This window comes from Coccidioides posadasii, chromosome 2 (assembly GCF_018416015.2).
Source record: "Coccidioides posadasii str. Silveira chromosome 2, complete sequence".
NCBI classification, from domain to species: Eukaryota; Fungi; Ascomycota; class Eurotiomycetes; order Onygenales; family Onygenaceae; genus Coccidioides; species Coccidioides posadasii.
Genome location: NC_089408.1, coordinates 6,966,728 through 6,987,953, shown reverse-complemented (window position 1 = coordinate 6,987,953; position 21,226 = coordinate 6,966,728). Strand labels below are relative to the sequence as shown.

Sequence of the window (21,226 nt, the reverse complement as noted above, 5' to 3'; positions counted from 1 at the left end):
GGGTGATGTATATTCAATGGATGCAAATGAAGCAATGAATAGATATAGGAAGATATCGTCGGCAGTTACCCAGGCCCATACGGGGCCCTGGACGAACAGACACATTCCGGATGAGCCATGATTTTCTCTTGCACTTGGAATTTTTTTGTATTGGTATTGTGTCCTGGACATTGACAAACTGTTTCCCATTGATGCCTAGATTTGTCAATGCAAGCAGAGATATCCGCTATTCATCTCCAACAAAAAGCTCTCCCTCAGCAACCTTGACTGCATTTCCCTGCAACTGAACACTTTGGATCTCCTTCATTCCATCCTTCAGCTCTACACGAACTGCAATTTCACTCCTCTGCCCCATCTCTTGGCCTTGCACAACCTGGTATGTTGCAGATTTTCCCTCTGTTAAGCTCAGATATGAACACATTCCACTACAAGCACTTCCCGTAGCCGGATCTTCCAAGGTGCCAGCAAGCATGCGACTGCGAATAACATTCTTCTGGAGCTTCTCATCCCACACGTCGTGAACGCGGAAATAGATCGCCACATGTCCTAGGACATCCCATCCTTCGTCAAGATATCCGCCGCCCGCTGGGTTCGCTGCAGGGATCAAATAACCTCCAGTCGGGGTGGTAATTTTGCCTAGAGCCTCAAGGCTAGGCAGGCGAACATGCACAGCAGACATGCCTTTGACAATAGAGACCACCGGGAATCCATCCGCATGAGCCGAAGCATCTAGATAAGGCTCGAGCTCTGGATGCAGCCTAAGCAGTTCCGCCAAAGACATTCTTGCGGCATGAATGCGCACGTTGTGCGGTATCAAGGCGGCGACCTTATTAGAATCCTCCGTAGATAATGAAATAGGGATTTCTCCAGCTTTTGTCAGGAGGCTAGAGGGCGATTGCTCGGTAGTTCCATAACCCTGTGATCGGAGGAACCAGTATGTTGCACCGATGGTGGGATGGCCTGCGAATGGGAGCTCTCGGTCCAGGGTGAAGATGTCAATCTTGCGACTTTGTTGACCAGGTATCGGTGGGTGAACGAATATAGTTTCTGAGTAATTGAACTCTCGGGCAATGAGCTGCTTTTGTTCTTGGGATATTTGCTGAGGGTGCTCGAGGAAAACGACGGCTAAGGGATTACCCTCGAACCGCTTGGTAGTGAAGACGTCGAGGGTGACGTAGCGAAGTGACATTGCCATTGCTGGGCTGTTAATTCCTGAGATGCTTTAAATATGGTAATGTAAAATCAATTGAAAATTGAAGTTAAGGGGTTCTGCAGTCTATCTTATATAGAGCACGAAGGCAATGGCTGACTCCCACTCCATACCCCGCGATCAATCATAAGGCGTGATTCGGGGTTGGATGCGGATGATGATTAAAGTTCATAATATCCGCACTTAAAAGTCAATTGAAATCTGTTTCGTAGCTTCGGAAAGGATTGTGGGAGAATTGGACCATCAAAGCGCAATGGCTGCAGGTTGCTACGATTTTTGCCAAAAGCACAGCACACTAAGCCGAGAAGAAACAACAATGTAGAATGGAGCATCACGGTGAGCAGATTGATCAGCGCCGTCTTCGAACCTAACATTAAAGAATTCACATGCATATATAGACATTGCCGCTAGCTGGTATCAAACACGACAAAGTCCCGCATCTAAACGAAGCACTAACTACTACTCATGCATAGTTAACACCCGATAACGCCGACTACACTCCTGAAATGCAACAAGACTAATCAGAACAGCGTTATCGTTGAATGTCCGTCATGAATCGGAGTCGCTACCAATAACAAAGCCGCCCATGGTGCGCCGTCGGCGAGTACGCCCTGTTCCCGACAGAACATCTTCGCCTTCATCTTCATTGCTTTCTCCATTGTCGGCAGACGCCTCCTCTTTCCCCTGGAGTTTGGCAATCATCTGATCCACGCCGACACTCCAGGGAAACATTGGGCTCGGGGATTTCTCAGATCCAAAGATATTATCGGCTGAGGTGGGTGGCGTCTGGGACCGGCGAGGTGAAGTGGACCCAATGCCAACCATGAGCTCACCGTCGCTGTCTGACTCTATTACTTCATCGCTACGTCGGCGTTTCGGCGGGCTGGCTTCACTGTCATCGTCATCCAATTCGAGGACTGGTTTAACCTTACGCTTCCGGCCTGCGCTGGCCTTTGATTTTTTTTTGGTTGTGTTGTTTTCTGGCATTCCCGTCTCCAGGGCTTCTGCCACGCGCCGGGCTTGAGCCTGTCGTCTCATCTCTTCTTTAGCGAAGAACTCTATGTCTGCTTCTTCATCGGACTCATCATCACTTGCGTGAACATAAAGGTCACTTTTAATCTTTCGTTGGCGTTCCAGGGCATTCTTCTCTCGGGCAGTCCGTCGAGCCTCCAAGACTGCCTCATCTGGGCCACTTTCTTCGGCGTCATCACTCCTCCGTCTCCGTCGCCTCCTCTGTTTAAGTGTTTTGAGGGCTTTGGATCTTTCGGGGAGATTTGGCGGGAATAGAACGCCATCATCTTCTCCTTCCGAATCACTTCCAAAATTGACATTTTCGGTAAACTCATGACGAGAGGAATTGGTGTCTGCAGCAGTCCGTTTACGGCGCATTAGATCTCGTGGGTCTACGCCATCAATATCTTCTGCCGGACTCTCACAATGTTTTTCGATTAATTCGTGGTACTCTTTCAAATTTGACGATGGTACCGACGATGGAATCATCCAAGATGCTCCAAGGACGTCCTCATCCAAACGCTCAAGGCCGGCTAACCTCATCAAGAGCCGTAAACGTGCATTCCTAAACATCGCGGTGCGACATCCGTCATCTTCTGGTAGTACCGCTATTTGAACATTAGCGAAAGGGCTCTGTTTGAATAACGGAATCTAGTCTCACCAATCGAAGGAGCTTTTGACCCGTCCGACTGCTCCTCTGGAGATGAAGTAGCCATAGCTTCCGCTTCCATTTCCCAACTCAACCTTTCACTCGCAGCCGAGCCTAGCACTTGAGATAACCACTTAACTAGTGGCTTTTTGCCTTCCTGAATCAATGCAGACACAACAATTCGTGTCTTCTCATCTAGAGTTGAAGCACTGCCAGGTTTGAGCTCCAACTCCGTCGCTGGTCTCGACTCTGACATAGTTTGCTTCTCATGGCCGTACTCCAAATAGAATACTGTGGCGTTGATTTTGCTGAACAACAGCTCGACAACCAATTCTGGACGCTCACCAAGCTTCCTAACAAGTTTCTTAAATATCTGGCGGATAAGTTCTTCCCAATCCTTAAATGGCGGTTTCGACGGATCAAGTCCTTCGGGGCCCTTGATCATTTTGAAAAGGAGCGAGATAATGTCCACACGGAAAAGCAAAACGCTCATGTCTTGCTTGAATGCAACTCTGTAGAAAAAACGGTGCGCTCGCTTGAGCTGTTCTGAATCCAATTCCCGGTAGTACTTGGTGAGAGCAACAAAAGTGTCCACAGATTTCTGTGTGCAGAATCTCACTGAAAATCGTTTAAAGTCAAAGGATCTCTCAGTCACTGTCCGGTGTGCTTCTGCGATATCCTCCGTCTCGGAGTCGTGCTCGCCACCTGCCTCAGTTTCGTTTTGATTCGGGACAGCCGCTTGAGCCTGCTTTCGGCGAGCTCGTCTACGTGACCGGACCTGCATGTCGACATTCTGTTTTGAGTACTGCTCAAGCATTCGAAGGAATACGTGTGCAAGCTCCGTGCATGCATCCAGGTACCAAAACCCTTGATCTCTATGATTCCGCAAAATAGACAATACCCGATCATGCGTGGTTTCCTCATAGAATATCCGACTTTGAATATTTTCTGCGATTTCCTGGTCTTCTTCAAGAGGGGATATTGCCATCTCTTGCACTGTTAATAGAATTTGTGTGAGGCATTTCATCCCTGCGGTAAGATCTTGCCAATCCTTGAAATCGATGCTGTGCTGCATGAACCTATTCAAGCCAACGAATGTCTCCTGGTTGAGTACACTTGCCACAAGAGAGAAGCTGTCAGGTTCGATTTCTCTCGATGTTCCTTTACTTCGTTGACGTGTTTCCTTCTGGTGCCCTCGCCGTGCCCGCTCAGCGTGTAAAAACCACGAGACAGCATACCAGAATTGTCGAGAAGTTGACTCGGTGACACGGTCTGCTTCGCGTTCAATCGCCTTCCGGAGGTGAGTAAACAACGGATTGAATCCCGAATCTAGAAATTCTTCCACAAAAGTTCGCAAGTGCTTTGTAGCTGACGACGTGAGTCTGACCTTCAGATTGAAGTTGTTTGACGACGGATCGACCACCTCCCTTTTAAATTTCGGCTTGTTCCACTTTTTTGTTTTATCCATTTTCAAAAAGGTCGCTCTGTCACCTTTCAGCACGTCCTGGCCCGAAACGGTAGAAAGCTTTTCATCGTCTCTCTTGAACCAGATCATAGTCCCAAATCGACCATGGCGGGTCGGGGCATTTTTAGAATGTTCCCGATTCAACTCATCCTCCTTTTGCAAAATATCTTGTAGGTCATCGGTTTTGATCGTACCGGCACGTTCGTTAAGCTTGAAGAGTTGGTCAACATCGACGCCTTTGACTAGGTTGAATAAAATTTCAAGTATGATAACATCTTGAAATGTAAAATCGTTGCCCATGTTAGAGCACATGGTCAACAGGAGAGCAAACACATCCTGCTGTTGAAAGGCGTTGATAGTTGCAGACCTTGTAGCTTTGTCGTCATCGCTATCTATGGGTAGATTTGGCGGTGAAGTGATAACTGCAATATTTCGGAAAAAATATAACATAAGCCTTATGATCCCCTCATCTCTGGTAGACCTTTCGGATCGTGGAATCGCCATGCTGGGTAGACCGACCCGAATAAGTGCACGTAGTATTGGCGAAGGTGCAAACCCAAGGATTCCGCGTTTGTATTCGACCTGAGAATACTGGAGATACGGCGTGTGTCTGTGATGATTGAATGTCATCTGGCCATGAACCTCCACGGGCCATGTTAAAGGTACAAGCAATTCCACTACTCGCGTCAATATCAGAGAATCCAATCCCAAAGAGTTTCGAGAAAAGGGAAATATATACTCACAGCAAGCCAGCATAATCCTTGCCTTATGCTTATCGCTTTGCTCTGCATCACCGTACAACGATATGATCGGCACTAAATCGCCGTTGACAAGCTTGCATTCCGCGAGGCATCGCGCAACGTCCATGCGATTGAGCTTTTCATCATAGAATCTCAGCCATTTTTTAAGGTCGCGTAGACAACCAAGCGCGTCGTCGCCCAGCACATATTGCCCGGTTTCATCGCCAGCAGTGCCGCCAAGCTGGTTCACATCAGCAATGGGCCCCAAAAATGTACCATATAAGGGTTACTGACTGCGGTGACGAGGCTGTACACATATGACCGGACTTCGGGATCAACAACTTCCACAGCCTGGGGCGGCTCGATCTCCATTGCTGCACTGTTCAATGATAATTCCAGCCCAAGAAGTCGAGTGCTCACTCTGCCGTAGCTGTCGCAACGTCATTAGATGGTGGAGAGCGGTGCCGGACAGTCGATGTTGAAGTTTCGGGAAGCAACAACACCAATCTCAGTGCCTTGGCGGTCGACGCGTCGCGACGCGCCTGTAAGAACGCTGCTTGCAAGTGATTCGCTAGTGAACCTTATCTTATCAGATTGACTTCCACACAAACTTAACCGGAGATATTGATTTTCCGATAATCCGAAGTTAACCGAAATCTCCCGAGCGCGATGACGTGAAGCACATGACTGCCGCTTGTCCGCGGTTGTGAAGCCCTTGTGGCAGCTCGCAAGCACTGTAAACATTTCACTGCAGAGTCAAGCCCGGTCCAGCTTCGTTCTTGAACACCTCCTTTCCCCGAGTTTGTCCCTTGTCAAGACACAATAATGTTCCGCACCGCAGCTACGAAGAGCCTCACGGCGGGCATCCCTTCAATTGGGGCCAGAGCCTTTAGCACCTCTCCCGCTACGCAGGCCGCCGCCGAGGTTCACAAGGTGGCCGTTATTGGCGCCGGTCAGATGGTAATTAATCACTCTTCTACGTCTTCTTTTGAAAGTGGGCATATCATCTGATGGGCTACATCTCTAACGTAAGCGACTAGGGTTTGGGAATCGCATTGGTTGCTGCTCAAAAGGCTGGTGTGCCTGTCACTTTGGTTGATAACTCTCAAGCCTCGCTTGACAAGGGCCTCAAGTTCGCCGGTATGTGCTATATCGGCCTCCCCACGGAGGTATGTGCGTGCTCCGGCTAAATTTTCCTCGTAGACAAACTCCTCGAGAAAGACGTCGCCAAACAGCGCATCACAAAGGACGCAGCCGTAAAAATCCGTTCCATGCTCACGCCCACTACAAAACTCGAAGATGTTTCAGATGTAGACTTCGTCATCGAGGCAGTTCCCGAGATCCCCGATCTCAAAGCATCAATCTTCTCCAAACTCGCCCAGGTCGCTCCCAAGCATGCCATTCTCGCGACCAACACCTCTTCGATCTCCATCACCAAGATCGCAGCTGCCACCACCACAGATCCAAAGGACCTGTCTAACTCATCCAGGGTGATTTCGACTCACTTCATGAACCCAGTGCCCGTTCAAAAGGGCGTGGAAATTATCACTGGCCTACAAACATCCCAGGACACCATCGACACCGCGCTCGAGTTTGTCAAGCGCATGGGCAAGATTCCCGCTCGGTCAACCGATTCTCCTGGGTTCTTGGCCAACCGCATCCTCATGCCATACATCAACGAGGCGATCTCCTGCTTGGAAAACGGCATCGGAACCCGCGAGGATATCGACAGCATTATGAAGTACGGCACTAATGTGCCCATGGGCCCACTTACTCTGGCGGATTTCATCGGAATTGACACCTGCCTCGCAATCATGAACGTCTTGCATCAAGAGACTGGCGACAGCAAGTACCGACCTGCTGGCTTGTTGAAGAAAATGGTCGATGCTGGATGGCTAGGCAAGAAGACCGGAAAGGGATTCTATGACTATTAATAATATTATAAAAATAGCGTCTGGGATTGTCGAAAACGGTGTTAAAATGTTCGTTTTGTGTGTATATATGTAGATCTGGTTTGTTGGAAATAAAGAAACAGTAAAGCTGATAATTTAGATCCGATATGGACTTGTAAGGATAGGGACTTTTGAGTCAAAAGTTCTAGGAACCCAACGGCCAGTCATAAGGAGGAATTTGGGGGAGAAATCATAGGGAGTAGTGAAACCGACTGGTGAGGAAGAATAGGGACAAACGACAGGGCGGGCAGGTGTGGACGAGGTATGCGACGTAATAAATCTCGATCACAGTCCTGCTCAAGGAAAAAAAGAAGAGGATCAAAGGCAATCCTCTATACATACATACTGCAAAGCAGCTTTGACAATTGAGTCATTCCGAACATTGTTTTCGTGGCAACGATCGCTCTATTCAAGGCCTCAAGGTTTCATCGCCAGCATACGGAGGTACTTCTTCAATCGGTGTACCAGAGCGTCAGAAATACCACCTTCTAATATTCCAGAAGGGGCCCACCCGGAAAATGAAGCCACCACTATCCCGCATGAAAGAGTATATATACATATATATGCCTGATATATGAACTATATTTGGTGCACATATGAATGAAAACGGTAAATGATCTAGGTAAAGATATAAAAATGTGTATACTGCTGATAGAGGAGAAAGTCGCCGCCGCAACAAATAAGAACCCCGATTGTACTACTAGGTTCCAAAACGAGAAAAAGAGAAAATCTAACTACTGAGTGAAGAGAATGCAGACTGGTTCAGCCGTCGATTGCGGGAACTCTTGAGAATTAGCTCTTTCAGCGACGCCTGCTCCTGCTTAGCCTCAAACGTGGATATGGTAACCGGAGCCGTAGTTAGGGGAGATGGCGTGTGGGGTACTTCTGGGTGTCGTGAGAAAAGGGAGTACTGTGGATTTGGCGAGTCCGGTGGCGGAGGAAACATGGGGGTATTTGAAGATCCAGGCCTACTTGGTGTACACGCAGACACCACTGAAGGAGGTGGAGGAAGAGGATAAGTAGGAGGAGGGGACGGTGGCTTCGACGACCTCGTGAAGTGTGACCGTTTAAGATAAGGTTCCTCGGGAGAGCTTTCACCTCGGACGAGACGCGTTCGATGGAGTTCGAGAAGATCCGATCGTTTCCTGACCACGACTCGGAACCAATGCCGGTCAATCGTGATCCGTTTGGCGAGATCAACACGACGGTCGATACTCGGAAAAGAACTTTGTTCCTTAACTAACGCTGCTTCCAATGACTTGTTCTCTATCTCGGTTTTCAACTCCAGTTCATTCCGCGCTTCTTCGTGAGCCTTGTACGTGGCAGCGATTTTCTCATCCTGCAAGGCTTTAAGTTTGTCCATGCAGGACTTCTCGCGCTCTTCCCGATTCGGCTTATTTTTCAAATGCCTTGACAGGCTAATGAACATTTCATCCTCTTCTTCCTCATGTTTCGAGGTCAACTCCTTAATTTCTGCGTCGTGGGACGAAGCAAGCATCTTTGTGCGTTTTTCCACATTTGACCGGAGAGCAGACTCCAGCCGCTGTCTTCTAAGCTCAAATTGCTTCACCTGGTCTTGTAGCTCCTCCTGCAGGGAACTCGCATCCGCTTCGTGCCTCTTGATTAATACTGTTTGCTGTAACTTATTAATTCTGTCGAGCGCCAGGCGCATATTCCGTGTCGACTCAGCTATCGCCATCATCCGTTGGGCTTCCCTTTCACGCGCCTCCTCTTCCTCTGCCCGTCTTCGCGCCTCTTCCCGCCGCACTATTTCCTCAGCCTCACGCTGTTCCAGCCGTTCGATCTCAGCCAATGCATCGGCAAGTTCCCGAGCTTCTAATTCCGCCGCCGCATTCCTCTCGAATCGTCGATCCTGTAGTTCTTCTTCTCGGCGCCGTTGGTCAACCTCAGTACACTGGCACGTACGCCATCGTGCACCACATGTATAACTACACCATGTATATTGCTTAGTGATCAACATAAAATGTGTTAATTGAGGGCACTCTGAGAAGCTGTACGCACCAGAATTGCGCTCTACATTTGCAGATCATATGGCGACATCCTGAAATCAATTCAACCATAGCACGACATTGGGGACATCGTCGCCAGCCGCATAAATCGGCCTCTTCAAGAGTAGCTTCCAAGCCAATATCCCCTGGACAGTCTAGAAGACTCACGTGCACGGGACCACGACACATCCCACATATTTCAATCTTGCAGAATGGACACTTTTGCACGGTTGCGCCGCTCTTGACCTTCTTCGGAGGAATCCATTTCCCGCAGGTGGCCGAATGGCAGTACCACCGATCTTGTTCGGGAATCGAGAACTCATGGGTTTTTTCCTTGAACAGTTCCCTGTTCGCATTGTTCAGGTTGTGGAGGATTACTTTTATGGGGATCTCTAGGAGGCAGCATCGCGGAGGAAACTGAGTCTCGTTGTGCATCGCAGTAGTGACGAGGGTGGAGAAGCACTTTAAGCAATATCTATGTTGGCATTCCAAGCGAATGAGGTTCTTGTCGGTGATTCCCTCTAAACAACTTGCGCATTCTCTGCGGAAAACAAGGATGTCAATAAATTTCGAAGGGCTTTGGGCCCACATATTAGGTAGAATGCATATGGGATGAACTCACTGGACAGAGTATTTTCCCTTCATTGAGACTGAAATCGCCCGTGCCTCCTTTGGAGCTTTTACAGAAAACTTCCCAAACGCAGATTTGGTCGAAGCGCCATCCCTTGAAAACGTAAAGCTCCGTCGGGAGAGGGCAGTCGAAGAGCGACTTACCTCGGACACCCTATCGCTTCTCGGCAGGTCCTGTGATCTTTTCGCCGGCGGTTCAACCGGCGATAGTAGATTTTCTGGTAATGTAGGAAAGGCGATCTCTTTCTCATATTCATGATTCCGATACAGGTCTGCTTCCACGGATAGGTTGAGTATTTGGAGAAGGTCTGGGGCCGTGGCCTCCGGAAAATCTAGGAGCTCCCGGGGACATGGATGCTCCATCCAGTCTGCAGGTGGTTCATCGGCTATATCAAGGTCCTTCAATGCGTTTGGGCCCAGCCATTCGGAGAGCGGATCGCCAATTTCGGAGTGATGAGAGTGGTAAGAGAGACGACGGACGGGGGACATCCCAGGGCCGGGAATGTTGGTAATCATGGCGAGGGGCGTGTCGATAGCTGACGATCGTTAAATGAGCCTTTCAAGAAAGCCAGCCCATTATCACACCTGAGAGTAAATCCGACCCAAGCGCTTCATTCACCGTTCAAAAGAATTGCCACAAACCTTGGGGCCGAAGGGAAAATTCAGGCTGCATCAGAATCAAGAACATCATCATCAGCGACCACCAGCGGAAAGGTGCTCCTTACAGGAGGACCAAAGCCCGCAGCTGCGAGAAATAAAAAGGGCCGTGGGCTGGTACGGAGTACATAAACTGCCGTCATGGAGCCGCAAGTCTCTTTGATGCACGGGAAGGAAGAGACCGTCGGGTCAGAATCCCCTAACTGGTTCTCCATCCAACGGGCAATCCAGCGTGCGTCCATCCCTGTAGCTCTAGTTCATGCACGTCCCGGGGAACAGAAAGCAGGCTAGTTTTCAAAGAAAACTCCGCATCAAAGGGGCAGCAGCCATACAGGTGGGGGGGAGCTAGGCTGACCAACGAGCGAGCGCGCCAGTGAAGAATTCAAGAAAGTCAAAAGAAGCAAATTTCGGTTGGATGGCACAGCCATCACACCGTAAATGCCTCAGCGCGAGCCGGCCGACTTTGTCCTCGTCAGGGCGAGGAGAAGCGCCCAAGCGACTCCTCGACTTTCATCCCAATAGCGATCGAGAATGCATCGGCGCCTCGGGTATTCCCAAACGCTGCTCTTTAGAAGAGGGCGCTCGCTAATATCGGCGGCTGAGTGAGTGTTCCGGTGGGCTGTGCAGGGTGGAAATACGTGCCCAATACGAAATCAGCTCGGCGGGACGAGGCACACGCCAAATGAGAGCCATTGCTGGTTTTCCATTTAACGCGAGCTCACCAGCCTGACTCCAGATCCGCTCTCGACGTGTTCTGGATGATGTCCATATATAATTGTGCAGCCCACCACACCCATCAATGTGCATGCCATGAATCTTCCTGGATCACAGGGTCGACAGACAAATCTCACTCTTCGCAGTTGGCTGCCCATGAATGACTGATATTGAACCAGTGAGGTCAATGAAATGACAGGTTAAATACCCAGTAGTTGGAAAGTGTTGGTTGGTTGGTTAACAAAGTTGGTCGGTTGGACCACTCCATAACCAGTTGGGTGGAGCCCGTTATTTCCCACAGCATCCAACTTCTATCACAACTCAACGCACAGGCTTCAATGATGAAGAATTCCATCAAACCAGGCTGACATCCAGGGCAGTCCATGCTTGTTTGGGGAGCCCTCCAGAGTTACTTGTCAGCAATGCGGCAACTAAATATATACGGAGCCACCAAAGGAACTGCATGTCACCTGCTTGAGTGGCTGTATAGTGGATGCAGGATAACATGAACCTCGAAGGAAGCACTACAACAACTGAACCACGGCTCACACAGTTCAATGCAGTTGATTCGCTTCATTGGATATTGTATATGTAGTTACTTTGACTTGCTTAGCTGACATTGCTTTGCTAGGAAGTTTAGGTCTCTTCGACTTTTGGTTGCGGATAACAGGTTTGAATACGTCCCCGGAAACCTGTCCTCCAGTGTCGATGAGACAATTCAATTCGACTTTAGGCCTTTATTATCCTTGAGATACATAACTATACGCGTGATGACTGCCATTCTACCTGTTGACATCGACACCTGCACATCTGTCTCCTAGCACCGGCAAGATATGATGCATATATGTACTCTCCCAGCGTGTCAAGCCTCGCATCAAATCCTACAGTCCGTAATTTCGAGTCCCAAAAGATTATCTTCCCTCCTGACTGAGGATCGACCTCGGTGATAAATTGCAGCTTGTAACTCCGGGAATTTGTCTGGGGTCATGAAGTCGTGTTTCTCCTTACCATTCGACACCGTTATCACTGGGCTCCGCCCAGCTTTGAGAAACCAACATTGCTTTCTCCCATTTCTGGAACTTTCGCTCACGCTGGGCTTTGCTGATCCTTGGCTCGAAGGATGTTCGATTTTTGAGTTGGCAGCGAAGAATGGCGATACTGCGATGGTGGATCTGTTGCTGCGACGTGGCTGTCGGGCAACTATCAACGCGGGGAATGGACACGCCCTATGGTGGGCGGTAAAAAATAAACACAAAGCGGTTATAAAGGAGTTACTGAAGAAGGGGGCTGATGCTAGACTCTGTAAGAATAGGGCGCACCTTTCGACGGAAATCAGCTACATATGAGTGAAAGTGCGACGCGGATATTTAGTATGGAAGAGGACGCGCACTGCTTGAGACTTGATCAGGGAATCATGGTCAGGGTACTGACATGCGGTGCCCCATTTAAAAATACTTTTCTTTGGCCTGGTATTGATACATTGAACGAGGATAGAAATCAAAACTCTCGAGTAAATAAATACCTCTAAAATGGATCAGCACTTGGGGTTTCAAATAGGAGGTGCTCAGAGGTATTTATGTAGGCTTCTCCTTGTATGTGATATCAGCTGACGAACACCAGAGGATTGAACATGAGCAGTGGCTTAAAATATTGATTCACACATAAACTTTGATCAAGTTGCGCATTAGCGAGTGTACCATGCCAAAATATGGAATCAGCGATGGGACAAATGCACAAGGTGTCGGAGCCTCTTTTGGGTCCCGCGGCATACACCCGCCTGCAGTCGAGGTTGGAGTTCATTCCCAAAGCACATACTCCCGTAGTACATACTCCTGTGGCGCTAGACAGGATGGAACATAGCTTCTCCATCTCAGCAATCTCAGTTGTAGGGGTCAAATGCTTCTTTTGTTGTCAAATGCAAGCATTCGCCCTCAAGTCCAATTCTTCCAGTAAAAGGGTATCATGACAATACATGCAAAACGCCGCAACAACTGCCGAACAAGCAGAAACTCCTTTAAATGGGGTAGACACTTTTCCTTAACCTGAACCAACCCAAATGTTGCTTGAGATTGTTTTAAAGCACCAAAAAAAAAAAACAAAAAAAAAAAAAAAGGGGGCGAAGAAGAAGAGGAAAGGAGGAAGAGGGGGAAAGAAAGAGAAGCAAAAGTTTGAGTTAGGCTGCACCGGAAAATTTCCTCCCAGTCCAGCCAGAACCGTATTCCTGGTATTGCTGTCGCGTAATCGCAACTTCTTTCAGCACGTCTCGGTTGCTGGCAAGTTGAGTAGCTCCTCGCCATGCCGACCGGAGGGGACTGTGTAATCTTGTGTTAGTCCGATGAAATGTGGACGGCTTTGCTTATCTAGCAAGGAGGAACACCTACTCTACTGGTTTTCTGACGCGGACAATACACTCGGCCGAAGCCAACTGTCGTAAATCGGACTCTCTGGGAGTGCGGCGTGAGCTCAGTTCTGAAAGCACCAGTAGACGTTTACTCACAGTCTTTCAACCATCCCGGGTATTAGAGCGTTCCCACCGACCACGAAAACGTTTGCGAGAAAAGCTGGGTGGAGAGCTGTAGGTAGCGTTGATAGGCTTTGCATAACAATTTCCGGGATTCCCGGTTGCTTCATGCCGATGTCATCAGGGTGGAATAAAAGTTCAGGGACAACGAAACGTTCATTCCCAAGAACAAGAAGATCTTCAGTAGCAGAAGGTCGGGGCCCTGATAGAAGTTCTTTTCGTTTCTTCGCCGCGAGGAGAGGATCATGTGGCCGCATGAACCCCTTCTTGCCGATGTTTGGATCTGGGAGGACGTAGTCTACCACTATTCCATCAACCACGCCATCAGCAGCTCCTTTCTTGTTACCTCGTTTTGTCTTTTCGATATCGCCTGCAAAGTCATGGCTAACGTAGCACACTGCTTCCTTAACCTCGTTTATAACATAGGTTTCGTCCAGCACCTCGTATTGGCGGATAGTTATAAGTTCTTTTAGGTAATTGGTAAGAAACTTCCCGCCAATTTCCAATCTGCGTATGGCGCGGTGCAAAGGTCGCCCTCGATATACGGGTGTAATGGTTGTATGGGAATAGCCGGAGTCGATAACCAGTAGACATTCGACTGGGGAAGGATGGGAGTTGGCATTTTGAACAACTGGGTCACCGAACAGAGAATGGACGTCGTTCCATGCATTCAACGTCGGGCCTAAACATAACTGTCGTTTCAACATAAATCGTGCATGACAATTCCCAGGAGACAAGTCACCCACCAATACATCTTAAATAACCTCCGAATCCCCATTCCTCCATGACCATCTCATCCGCATTCTTCTGCAGCGCGGCCATCGCATTCGGCGCCTCCGTTAATATCAACGTCGTATCCCCAGGGTCCGTGCATCTCACTTCCGGCCTCCGCGGAATCTTCTCGTCGAAAAAACTATGATCCCATATCTCCCTCTGAGCCTCCCAATTCACTATATATCCTTTTTCCACTGGGCGGCGGAAAGCGGCCTCGTTCCAGTCTGTGACGTGAGTATTTAGTTGAGGACCGGTGTAAACGCGCTTATCACGGGTCTTGACCAACGCATTTGGGATCATCAGACAGGGCGCCAGGGGATCGGATGGGGAGTCTTCAACGTTGGAGGGCGCGTAGCCCGCTTTCATAGTATATGCGCCATTGTCGATGATGAAGGTCTTGGTGGGTAGAGATTGCGCAGCTGCTGCAGCGGATTTTGCGGCACGAGAGCCCTTTGTAGGTCCCATTTCCTATGAGCGATGACAATGGGACGAGCTGGATTTGACAGATACATGCATCGCCACAGAAGCTTGAAGGAGCTCAGGATGGGAGTTTGCTCTGTTTGCAGCGAAATGCTGTCGGCCACGGAGAGATATTTCTCCACCCACATTCGACCTGGATCTGGGGAAACTTGTGGCATGTCGTATCTTCTCATACTCTCTTCCAATCCTGCTGGAAGTCACGATGCATTTGGCCGGCCTTTTGTCAGATGTAGCGAGACCCCGAAGTACAAATGCTACTGATAGATATCTGCCTATGTTATATATATGTATATGCGTTGTAAGTAAGGGGTCCCAATCCAGCGGTTTAGTAAACCTCATCCATTGCTAAATCGGCTCGAGAAGATGCTATTTATCCAGCGAAACAAAGCTATTTTCAATTAAGTAGCTAACCACTGCGCACTGTGTAGATCATGACAGAAGGAACCCGGTTTAGAGCTCCTGGTGGCTGGTCTAACTATTCCTCCCTGAAATAGGGTTATGATTCCCTAGAACCGAAAAGGGAACCTTGGGATTGGTCTGCATGAAAGAAGTGCTTTGTTGCTTACGCTCATTCCTGGAACATGCATTTAGACACCTTCTCCGAAGACACCGTTCGGAAGTCAGATCCGGTGGTCTAAGATTGTATTCGTGCTCGAAGATCTTTGTGCGGGATGGTTTGATGAAAGAACGCAAACGGGCTATCAGCGTTCTGGATTCCGGTCCTCGCGGAACATTGGCAAGAAGCGTTTACCGGTTCCAGTGATAGGCCCATGAGGCTTGAATGCCTCTCCGAGGGCGGGTGCACAATGCTTGTTTAACTGTCCAAGGTGTTACGGTTCAACGTATTCATCCTCAATCCGCAGAACCCCAGATCCACATCTCAACGGAATTCACCTGTACCTGGTAAGAAGTCGACTAAGAACATCATCTTTCGCACTATTTTGAGGGTAACCGACCAGCGGGTCTTTTCGCAGTGGTGGGGGTGTAGGTGTATCATACGCAGTGCATCATTGATGAACTTCCAGTAGGTCTGAAGGCAACATCACGTGACGCATCTTCCGAACCTTAATAAATTCAAATCCAAACGCGCCGACAAGCCAAAAGCACATCAACAAACCAACGGCGTGCCGCAGATAAAAATGCCTCCGAGTCTCCTAAAGGCATTGGATACCACACTGGCTCTATCAGAGCAGTTTAGTTTAAATCTTTCCTCTCCAAATGCCTCTGAATCCGCAGCTTGCAATGCAAGCTGCTCCGACCCCCAGACTTCCCCGCTACCCCTCCTCTCCGCTGCCTCTCATACCCTCAAAGCGCAGACAACGAAGCTGTCGCTACTCGCCATTAATGCACCATTCACCCCGTCCGCAATAGTCACCGTGCTCACAGACGTAAACGACGCTGTCCTTCCCTCCCTTACCACTGCAGCATTGCTCTCTGTTCCCGAGAAGTACACACAGACCTTCTCCACTGAGGCCAAGGCGCTCGTTAAAGACGCGTTGCGCGAATTAACTACCTTGATACAGGGTATCCGGGCCATTGCGGTTTCTCATGACAAGCACAAAGAGTTTACCTTGAGTGGGACGGACAAAAATGGGATTACCGCTGCAACGGCAAGGGTTTGGGAGGTATGCGATCATATCATCAACTTTGCGTCGGAAGGTGTGGTTGGCCTGGTGGTCCGGAAAGCAAAGGAATATTTGGAATTAGTCAAGGATGGGATACGTGAATTGAAGGAATGGGACCCGGAGGAGGATTTGGATGGCGACGATGGTTTTTGGGTAGAGGATTTTGGAGATGAAGCACATGGTGAGGCTAACGGTGGCGTGCTCGGGAAAGGCAAAGTCGCCAAGAGTGGTGATGAGGAGGAGGAGCATATGGAGGATGAAGATAAAGACGAAAACGACGAAAACCAGCGCGCTAAACTTGAAGACGAAAAGAAATGTCTTCTTCGTCTGCTCACGCTTGTTTCACAGCTATACACCGCGATCATATCGTACCGTTTGAAGAATTTGGATGAAAAGGCTATCTTACCGAAATTTTCTCCAAAGCTTGATTCGGTTGCTTCTTGCCTGCAGGATCTGCCCAATCTCGTGGATGAAGCGGCTGGGTCGCTGTACGAACACAACCTCGAATTCTCTGATGCATATAGTCTTAGGTTACGGGATCGAGCGTCCGAAGCTGTGGATTTGCTATGCGAGCCATGGGTCCTTGGTGCAACGCTAGAACAGGGAGACCTAAGTCGAAGAGAAGACAAATTTTCAAAGTGGGCAACTGTCTGGATTAAAGTGGTCGAAGGTCTCGGAAACGACAGACTGCAACCAGAAGGATAAATAACTCGCGCGTCAATGGTTGGTTCTCTGCTACGAAGAGGAGCACAGATTTGCCAGTTGGCAACAGTTATGCATCCGAAACGAACACTGGGTTAAGAATGTGGAATTGGCTACGAGTTTCAAAAACATACTACGTAGGAACGAATTTTGATATGATATGATCAACTTTGACCTGAGTGACCCATTTCTCCTGGGACATAAACACATAAAGGACACTGAAAACTTCTGAAATATCACTGTGCATAAGCAGCTTGGGAAACCAAGGAAGTATTACAGAGCCGAGCAGTATATGGAGTACATACCCCAATTAGGTCGTTATCAATGTGGCGTTGCTATAATAGTGAGGTGAGCATTGTTACACGCATGCACTTTGTTGGATCTTTCGCAAGAATGGTTAAAAATGTCCCCTTTGCAATGAATGAAGGCAAGTGAATTTTGGAACATCACTCTGGCACACAGAAATAGACTTTAAACCTGATCTATTCTGAATGCATCATAATATTGCCCTGTGCTTCGCCATTTATGGTGTTGGGTTTTGCCCTTGGGCTTCTTTTTATACCCATCCTTTAATCTCTTGTCATCTTTAATAGCCACGGCAAGGGCTCCCATATTCGAAGTAGGCGTTGTAGGAGGGATTCCATCAAGGACAGCTCATCCGACACACGTCATACTGGGGCGCAGCACATATATTAATTCAATATTCCCGGATAGTAACTAGATAGAAAAAAGATCTAAATAATACATAAGATACAGAATCTTCGGTAGATAAGACAGTATTAGGGGACGAAAAGAAGAATAATAATAATAGATCCGCAAGAGTGGGATATTGGACCATATCAAAAATCACATATTGGCAGTATCACCTTGCCATTCCCTCAATTCCTCTGGCGTAAGGCGGTTCTTCAGCCAATCTAAAACCGCTTCAGTCCCTTTGGCCACAATCTGCCATTTGGGAACGCGGAAACTGTTCCCGGAAACGTCCAGTCTCCTCAAGCCACCGGACTCTTCAACACCAAGGAGTCCAAGTCGAGGAGGTAAGAAGTCTATATTGTTATTGCTGACATCGAGAGCCTGGAGCCCCTCAACGGCTTCGAAGGATAGGGAGTTTATTTGGTTCTCAGATGCCAAGAATGTGATTAGCTTTGGATATGTAGAGCGCAAAGTTGGAAGAGCACCGCGCAATCGATTATTGGAAACGTCTAAGAACATAAGAGAAGGCGCAGAGAGGAAGGATTGAAGAGGCTCAAAGGAAGTCAGTCCGGTAGCGGCTAGGGTAAGATTCTGGAGATGCGGCAGAGCAATGGGGCTCGTGAATAAGTCCTCGCCATTCATCGGATTATGTGAAAGATCGAGGTCAGTCAGCGAATGAGAAAGAAAGGATATTGCTGAAAGAGGCAGTCTGTCGAATCGATTATGCTTAAGATAGAGACAACGAATGTCGGAGCTGGAGACGAGAGGTTCCAAGTCTTCGACCTCCAAACGGGAGAGGTCCGTAGAGGAGCGATCCAGAACTCCGCCAGATTTCACTCGCCATCCATGCGATGTTTCTGGCCTTTCTGGTGCCAAAGTGAATTCAGTGTGATCCGACTCTTCCCCGTCTTCACCCTCCTGTACTTCAGGGGCGCATCTGGTGCAAAGTTCTCGCTTGAGGTTCTCCGTATCCATAGAGAGGAATTTCCGCTCCCGAAGAGGGTTGTTTCCAATGTGGAATGTCATCAGATTTTCCATTAACCCAATTCTGTCATTAAGGGTAGTGATGCTATTTCCTTTGAAGTCAGCATGCTTTAGATTAGTCAGTTCAGAAAGCCCCTCCGGGATTTCACACAAGTCATTGTCCTCAATGATCAGGGAAAGAAGAGACATCCACGAGGAGACGTTGGGCAGTGCTTTGATACGATTTGCGTCCGCGAACAACTGCTGTAGGTTTGGAAGCTCTAAAACATCTCCCGCAGAAAGGCCTTCCAGCGAATTACCGGACACGTTTAGTATCTGAAGTCCCTCAATTCGACGAATAGACGCAGGAATGAGACACCCTTGCAGGCGGTTTTTCTGGGCATTGATCTCAACCAGAGGAAGCTTGGACAAAGCGCTGAAAGGCAGGGATGTCAACTGATTCTCCGCAACGTTTAGAACTCGCAGACCCGTCAAATCAGACAAATTGTCAGGAAGTCCGGTCAATGCATTACCCCGAAGATCTAATACTTCTAGCTTCTGAAGTGACCCAAGTTGAGGTGTAAACATGCCGTCAAGGTCATTGTTCCCTAGCCGTAACTCGGTCAGATTTCCAATCTGAGTGATCACTTCAATAGCATCCATGTTCAACCGGTTCTTTGCCAAATTAAGAGAGCGAAGCCGCTGCAGTCTTCTTAAGCCTATTGGGAGGCTGGCAAGAAGGTTCCCGTGAAGATCCAATGCCTCCAGCCCTCCAAACTGATTTCCTTTGCAGCCTTCGTCCATCTGCAAAGAAGTCACATCAACGTCAGGAAAAGCATCTTCGGAGAGAGACTCAAATTCGTTATCGGCAGCTATAAACTTGACCAGATCCACGGCCTCATACCAATCATCGGTACTTTCAGGGTCATAATCATACATTGTCATGACCTCATGAGGGATCTCCTTTAAGCCTAAAGCAGCAATGTTCAGGTGGCCGGATTTACGTGCAGCTCTCGTTCTGCTCTTGAGGAGTGCCTTGTCGGATGCTTCGTTCTGCAGCTGATTGAAAGGATCTTTCATCGAGATGCTGTTAAACGGGTCAGCAAAAGCATCGTTTGCATTACTCTGCCTTGCAGCCTTGCGAGCCGCTTTTGCCTTTGCAATGCTTTCCCTCAAAGCACTTGAGGACTTGGATGCTTTTTTAGCTTCTCGAACCTTGCTGGGAGGCTCGGAGCAATTGCTCTCAGATGTGACGGAGGTCCTTTGCGATGTTTTGGAGACGCTAGATGTCGGAGAAGTGATGTTGGACGAGAGGGTAGAGGACGGCTTGCGGGGCTTGGGTTGTTTTGACTTTGGGGTGTCTTTTGCTGGAGCAGATCCATTCGTCTCGGAATAAGTCTGGGCTAGAGATTGGCGTGATTTAGAGCTTCGAAGAACCGCGTTTCTCTTCTCACCGTTGGGAGGCATACGTGGAGAAACGACATCCTGCTTTGGCAAAGGCACCGAGGGGTCTTCTTTACGGCTGTTCTCACTAGCCTTTCTCGAAGAAGGGGCACTCGATGCCGCACGAGGCTTTGGGCGAGAAGGCTCCGTGGACAGGGATGCTCGAGGCCTGAACTGCTTTGTGGGAGATGTAATTTGCGCGACAGGGTGCCGGCTGATCTCGGAGGTGGGCCGGGATGCTGAGCGCATCGGACTAGACGGTCTAAAGAATCCGGACTGCCTCCTGCTGGGAGAGGGCGAAGATGGGATCTGCGACAGAGTCTCGATCGTTCGCTCCTCCAGGGAAGGCCCTGTCTCGGTAAGGCAGAGCTCGGAATCTCTTTTGGATGCAAGGCTTTCCGCTGACGCAGCAGTTCTGATCGAATGGCCATACTGGGAGGATCTCCGTTGGGCATAGAAGTTGTCGGATACTTTGCGGGACGAGGGAGGGGGAAGATGTGGCTTTTTGAACACATCTTCAGACGGTCTGCGGAGTCTCGAAACATTAAGCCCTTGGTCTGCCTGGAGTCGCTCTCTAGATGGAGATGGCCGTACTAGCTTAGGCGCGGCGGCTGTTGGCAACGGAAGTCTGGATAGGCGTGGGATGGCGCTGGGAGGTGGCCGCTTGACCGGCTCTTGGTCCATGGTTGCGCTGGAGACTCTGAACCGGTGGAAGAGAGCGATTTTCGCAGACGGGGGAAAGAAAGAAATTTAAATGCTCAATTGAGACATTGGCATCAAGCTAATGTAATGTGGCATAGTAGTATAACAATGCAAATCCGAAAGCACAGCTCTCTCTCTCCCCTGCCTGCTGGACCCTGCGTGTTCCTCTGCCGCCGAGCGAGAGCTGCAGTCAGCGAGCCTCCAGGGGCAAAGCTTCGCTAAGCTAGATGCGCCCCTTTGTGGCGTGCACCGCAAACCCGATTCGCCGGTCCGGCAGCTGACTAAT

General features: G+C 49.0%; 7 protein-coding genes across 7 annotated transcripts; 2 read left to right on the top strand and 5 right to left on the bottom strand.

The window, feature by feature from the left end:
* Positions 1 to 226: 226 nt before the first annotated feature.
* D8B26_004698 (uncharacterized protein) lies at positions 227 to 1,195 on the bottom strand (the record flags this gene model as incomplete). Its single annotated transcript, XM_003070463.1, has 1 exon — positions 227 to 1,195. One exon carries the CDS (start codon positions 1,193 to 1,195, stop codon positions 227 to 229), a length of 969 nt encoding a protein of 322 aa, XP_003070509.1.
* Positions 1,196 to 1,558: 363 nt separating this feature from the next.
* Positions 1,559 to 5,512, bottom strand: TOF1 (Topoisomerase 1-associated factor 1). Its single transcript, XM_003070462.2, has 4 exons — positions 5,370 to 5,512; positions 5,079 to 5,316; positions 2,883 to 5,012; positions 1,559 to 2,829 (listed from the first exon to the last, which is right to left on the bottom strand). Exons 1-4 carry the CDS (start codon positions 5,445 to 5,447, stop codon positions 1,760 to 1,762), a joined length of 3,516 nt encoding a protein of 1,171 aa, XP_003070508.2. The 5' UTR covers positions 5,448 to 5,512; the 3' UTR covers positions 1,559 to 1,759.
* Positions 5,513 to 5,783: 271 nt separating this feature from the next.
* D8B26_004696 (uncharacterized protein) lies at positions 5,784 to 7,308 on the top strand. The gene is made up of 3 exons (XM_003070461.2): positions 5,784 to 6,035; positions 6,116 to 6,215; positions 6,279 to 7,308. The coding sequence occupies exons 1-3, from the start codon at positions 5,901 to 5,903 to the stop codon at positions 7,007 to 7,009; spliced, it is 966 nt and encodes a 321-aa protein (XP_003070507.1). The 5' UTR covers positions 5,784 to 5,900; the 3' UTR covers positions 7,010 to 7,308.
* Positions 7,309 to 7,650: 342 nt separating this feature from the next.
* D8B26_004695 (uncharacterized protein) lies at positions 7,651 to 10,699 on the bottom strand. The gene is made up of 3 exons (XM_066124566.1): positions 9,659 to 10,699; positions 9,050 to 9,577; positions 7,651 to 8,976 (listed from the first exon to the last, which is right to left on the bottom strand). Exons 1-3 carry the CDS (start codon positions 10,180 to 10,182, stop codon positions 7,758 to 7,760), a joined length of 2,271 nt encoding a protein of 756 aa, XP_065980647.1. The 5' UTR covers positions 10,183 to 10,699; the 3' UTR covers positions 7,651 to 7,757.
* Positions 10,700 to 12,950: 2,251 nt separating this feature from the next.
* On the bottom strand, positions 12,951 to 14,797 carry ARP6 (Actin- protein 6; the record flags this gene model as incomplete). Its single annotated transcript, XM_003070459.2, has 4 exons — positions 12,951 to 13,349; positions 13,419 to 13,481; positions 13,535 to 14,240; positions 14,305 to 14,797. 4 exons carry the CDS (start codon positions 14,795 to 14,797, stop codon positions 13,211 to 13,213), a joined length of 1,401 nt encoding a protein of 466 aa, XP_003070505.1. The 3' UTR covers positions 12,951 to 13,210.
* A 1,139-nt stretch (positions 14,798 to 15,936) lies between these two features.
* Positions 15,937 to 17,337, top strand: D8B26_004693 (uncharacterized protein). The gene has a single exon (XM_003070458.2). It carries the CDS (start codon positions 15,952 to 15,954, stop codon positions 17,140 to 17,142), a length of 1,191 nt encoding a protein of 396 aa, XP_003070504.2. The 5' UTR covers positions 15,937 to 15,951; the 3' UTR covers positions 17,143 to 17,337.
* Positions 17,338 to 17,843: 506 nt separating this feature from the next.
* On the bottom strand, positions 17,844 to 21,117 carry D8B26_004692 (uncharacterized protein). Its single transcript, XM_003070457.2, has one exon. It carries the CDS (start codon positions 20,920 to 20,922, stop codon positions 17,986 to 17,988), a length of 2,937 nt encoding a protein of 978 aa, XP_003070503.2. The 5' UTR covers positions 20,923 to 21,117; the 3' UTR covers positions 17,844 to 17,985.
* Positions 21,118 to 21,226: the final 109 nt, after the last annotated feature.